The 5000-nt window shown below is 47.6% G+C and overlaps 1 protein-coding gene across 1 annotated transcript in view; it reads left to right on the forward strand.

The window, feature by feature from the left end:
- The window catches only part of clcn2a (chloride channel, voltage-sensitive 2a), a gene marked incomplete at both ends in the record, with an annotated part of 38840 nt that overhangs the window by 16871 nt on the left and 16969 nt on the right, over positions 1-5000 (forward strand). Inside the window, 5 exons of the mRNA XM_084481513.1 lie at positions 1325-1456; positions 2313-2441; positions 2976-3109; positions 3442-3522; positions 4592-4615. Of these exons, the coding sequence (XP_084337639.1) occupies positions 1325-1456; positions 2313-2441; positions 2976-3109; positions 3442-3522; positions 4592-4615 (500 nt within the window). The remainder of the gene's footprint in view (positions 1-1324; positions 1457-2312; positions 2442-2975; positions 3110-3441; positions 3523-4591; positions 4616-5000) is intronic.

Raw genomic sequence — 5000 nt, forward strand, 5'->3', positions numbered from 1 at the left:
AAAAATACAAAATACCAAAATAATTGACTTAATACATTTACTTGAGTAAATGTAATTAGTTACTTTCCACCTCATGCACACACTGTGGTGGCAGTGTGGTTAGTGCACATGTGATTAGATCATTCATGGATTATCTGATGGATAGAATTGATTGTCTTTTTTCTTTAAAAAAAAGGTATAAATGAATGACAAATGAATGGTAATGCCAAATTTGACCATGGTGAACAACCATATTCTGCTAATTATTTGTTCACCTTTGCAAGACATCGCAGGACAAACTTGCAAATGCTGTTATGTTAATCTGGAACCACTCAGTCCTTGTTTTGGTTTCCAATGGGATGGGTCAATGGGCACAAGCACATCTTTCCCTAACCCTAACTCTTTAAATGACGTATCGTTTGTCCTACTTTTTGAGACTCACAATAGCGGATTCAACTGATCAGCAGCAGCCATCTTGGTTGCTTGAAAATGCCTCAACAGCGCTCCTCTGTGAAGTCATCGTATAAAACCAACCAACCAACATTGGATCATGTTAGGGGCCCGGTCAGCTGGGTATCTGTCTGAACGGGAGGGGACCGGAGCAATTACCAGAGCAGATAAATCATGAGCTCACAGATTGGTCAGGATCTTGGCTAACTACATTGCATTCACTCTGTACAGACCTATCTATCAATGGATGTGTTACGACCCGGCTTGAGGGAAGTAACATGAAGTAGACAAACAAGGATTAAATATAAGAAAACTGGGTTTATTGTTACAAATGTTAATCAGACTGGTGAATGGGAGCCATGCTGCTGGCCCTGCCTAGAGAGACCCATGAGTGAAGCCTCCCAGGCTTTTAAGGCAACAGCAGGTGCCAGGTAACGAGGAGAAGGAGGGGCTGAAGGAGGAGCTCCAGGAGCACTGCAAAACAAGGAGCAAATCTGCACATAACAGATGTAACTGTTGTAAATCCCGAGCCCTCTATCATCACTAGATCTTTTTCTGTGTATTATTTAGATGTTACTATGTGCACTAAGTTTCTGCTGTCTACCTGTGGCTTGTGTTGTAGCTACAGGGCTAGCCGTGTCATTTACCTTCTCTTCTCCCACGGCGGGGATGAGGGGAGGGAGGGAGGCGAGGTAAACGTGGACCAGAAGAAACAACGTATAGAGAAATAATTCCCTGGACTGATTCTTGGGGAAGGTTTTCTTTATATCGCATAAATAGCTGCAGTAAAAAAGTAGTGTGAATCAAATGCAAATGAGCACATGTATAATTCACTCTCTCTCTCTCTCTCGCTCTCTCTCTCTCTCTCTCGCTCCCCCCCCCCCCCCCCCTTCAGTGTGCGCATCCCGCTGCCAGAAGTTCCTAATCTCACGGGTGGGCGAGGACTGGATCTTCCTGATCCTGCTGGGGCTCCTGATGGCGCTGGTCAGCTGGGTCATGGACTACGCCATCGCCTTCTGCCAGGAAGGTAGGACCGAGTCACATGGGTCCGGGAGGGCTAAAGGTCAGGGGGGGGGGGAAGTGACACGCAGAGGATGAGGGGTAGAGTGGTACACAACATCGTTCCTTCATTTATATTTAGGGCATTTTCGCAGATGCTTTTATCCAAAGCGAAGTGACTTACAATAAGTACATTTGCCAGAAGAAAGAGAAACAATATATTGGTACAGTAAGGATGTTCATAGAACCAAGTGCCAAGCACTAACAATCACTAGGTTAACCCATTCCCTGTATACAACAAGGATAGCAAGGATAAGATGCTACACAATGCTTCCCACGAAAATGTCATAATGACCCACTCATCAGTATTTTAATGGAGTGTGTTTGAATAACTGTGGGTGGGTGTGAGTGGTGCACATGTTATCTGTTTGAACTGTTAAGCGGTGGTGGTAGAGATGGAAATGAATGCTCTGCACGACTGAACGTTCAACATTCATATCAAACCTCAACGGACAGCACTTCCTGAAGATAATGTGGGTTGAATTGAATGAATTATTAGCTTATTGACAATGTGATAGTGAACCATAAAATAAAAGATTAAGATAGGAAAAAGACAAGGGTGAAGATGATAACTAAGATAACATAGGATGTGTGTACTTTGTAATTGTCAAACTAATTCTAATAAACTAATAAGCTTCAGTCAAAGCATTGTTGTAATAATAATAATAATAATAATAATATATATATATATATATTTTTATAATGGTATAGTTACTTATACTCATAGCGCGCGTGTGTGTGTGTGTGTGTGTGTGTGTGTGTGTGTGTGTGTGTGTGTTAATGTGTGTGTGTGTGTGTGTCTGCGTGTGCGTGTGTATGTGTAGCACAGAAGTGGATGTACAGCGGCCTCGACAGCAACATGCTCCTCCAGTACATAGCCTGGGTCACCTACCCTGTAGTGCTCATCACATTCTCAGCAGGATTCACACAGATACTGTCTCCACAGGCTGTGGGTAAGACACACACGCACGCACGCACACACACACACACGCGCACACGCACGCGCGCGCGCACACACACACACACACACACACACACACACACACACACACACACACAGATTTCGTTGACGTTTCATGCATATTTATGTGCATGCCTAATGGTAACGCATGCATACATCGAGATGGATAGGGATATAAGGATAATGTAAATCACTCTATAATGAACTGTAAAGCCTTCACAGACAGGGGCGTCGCCGCAGAGGTCACGTATGGATCGGAGCGTGCATGAGATCGATGACCTTGGGGGAAACAAAGCGTACTAAATCACAATGCCACATGACGCGCAGAGGGCTTAACTAATATTCATTCATCGCCCCAGCGCCTTCTTGTCCCCTCTCTTCTTTCCTTCCTTTCATCCCTTTCTTCTTTTATTGACCGCTGCCCAACCGCCCTCGTCTCACGGCTCCTGTATGTGTTCTTTGTTCTCTTGGCTCCTCCCCCTCCTCCCTCCCCCCCCCCCCTCCCTCCCTCCCTCCCTCTCTCTAGGTTCAGGCATCCCTGAAATGAAGACCATCCTAAGAGGCGTGGTGCTGAAGGAGTACCTCACCTTTAAGACGTTCGTGGCCAAGGTCATCGGTCTGACGTGCGCCCTGGGCAGCGGCATGCCCCTGGGCAAGGAGGTGGGAAACCCCCCTCGTTCCTGCCCTGTGCTGGAGGGTTACAGCGATACCCGACAAGTTTCCCCATTTCATTTGATCACCTCTGCTAGTGCTCTGGCTGTGAGATTGAAGCGAGGCGTGTCTGTTTAAATCTGCTAACCCATATTCCCAGCATGTCAGCGTCAGTTTGTTACGTCAAACCCCGTTGTCAAGGTTTCCATTAAAAACCCTGGGATCGCTGCGAACGCCAAACTCAGTCCCTTCTGTTCACTTTCGTGCCTTTTCCCAAGGACTCTGTTCAGACCTCCTGCCACGTCTCATTCTCGTGTTCTTCCCCCCGCTCGCTCTCTCAGGGCCCGTTCGTACACGTCGCCAGCCTGTGCGCCGCGCTCCTGAGCAAATTCATGGTGGCTCTGTTCGGAGGGACCTACATGGTGAGCGAGCTGCCGAGACACACGGACGCGTGCCGAATACACACCGCTGCATGTCACACATCACACAAACACTCTGATTCCAGCGCACAGTGCTGCATGAAACACACAGCAGACGCACTCACACACTGCTGCATGTTCAAACACACGCAGATTCAAACACACCAGTGCATGATGGCACGCACTCAGATGCACATGAGCACACAGTCAGATTCACACACACAGTGCTGCATGTACACACACACACACAGACACACACACACTGTTGCAGGTTCACACACACTGCTGCAGGCACACACACACTCATATTCACACACATGCTTAGATGCACACACGCATGTACGCATGCACGCACGCACGCACACAAACACACACACACAGGTGTATGTATGCACACACTCGGATACATGAACAGACCAACTGACACACACATACAAAAAACATGAAAACACAAACACACTCAAAGACAGACGCACGTACGCATACACACAGCTGTAGAGGAACACACAGGAAAGGCCACACATAGGTACACAGGTACACACAAGGTACACACATCAATCTCTCTTTGCAACCATGGAACCAGTACCTGTTTATTTGACGTTTATTTGCTGTTCTTTAGGAGGCACTCACCCCTCTCCGCTACCACCCACCCACTCATGGCCGTCATATAACGGCCTGAATGAATCTTAGTTGCCCTTTCACCAGAAGAGCCCTTCCTCCACGCACCAAGACCGACAGCAAAACCCCATTATGGACGAAGAATGAGGAGGAGGAGGAGTAGAAGAAAAAGGGATAGATTGACACTTAAATCACAGAGATTCAATTCTTTAGAGACCGGGAGCCGTGTGGACAATCAACACAAATCAAGCACACACTCAACACACACCAATTCATCGTCGAATCTCGAATCCATCTTTATTAGATGCATGTCCATAAAATGTGTGCGAAAACGAAAATAAACTGGATCTCTTCACACCAACAGATGTGTGCATGTGTGTGCTTTGTGTGCGTACGTTTGTGTGCGCAGTGCACTTACGCCCCACCTCTGTGTTTTTCCACTCCACTGCTCAAGGAAGAGCCCTTTGAGGGAAACAAGGTACGGTCACATGACTCAGACGGGCGCTTTCTTTACCAATCCCATCCCCATGAATAATCTATGCCGCCCATCATCGCCGCGGTGACGGATGGGGAGGGACGCCGTCCTATCTGTCTGTGTTACCTCCTCCGGGCTGGGTCTGCCGCGGTCACCCGTTAAGTCAAGTCAAAGTCACCCGCGCTGCCTTTCATCACAATTACCCCCGCTGCCCCCCTGCCCTCACCCCCGCCCCCGCCGCCTCATCGATCAGCATCGCTCCGTTGTTTAAGGCTCTCCATCTGGACGCGGCCGCTCGGCCATCACAGCATTGTGCTCCTTGTCAACATTGTAGTTGTTGTTGATGTTGTTGTTTACTTTTTATCTTTTGAGTTTCATTCGGAATGTC

Source organism: Micromesistius poutassou, assembly GCF_964030765.1.
Source record: "Micromesistius poutassou genome assembly, chromosome: 16".
NCBI lineage: Eukaryota > Metazoa > Chordata > Actinopteri > Gadiformes > Gadidae > Micromesistius > Micromesistius poutassou.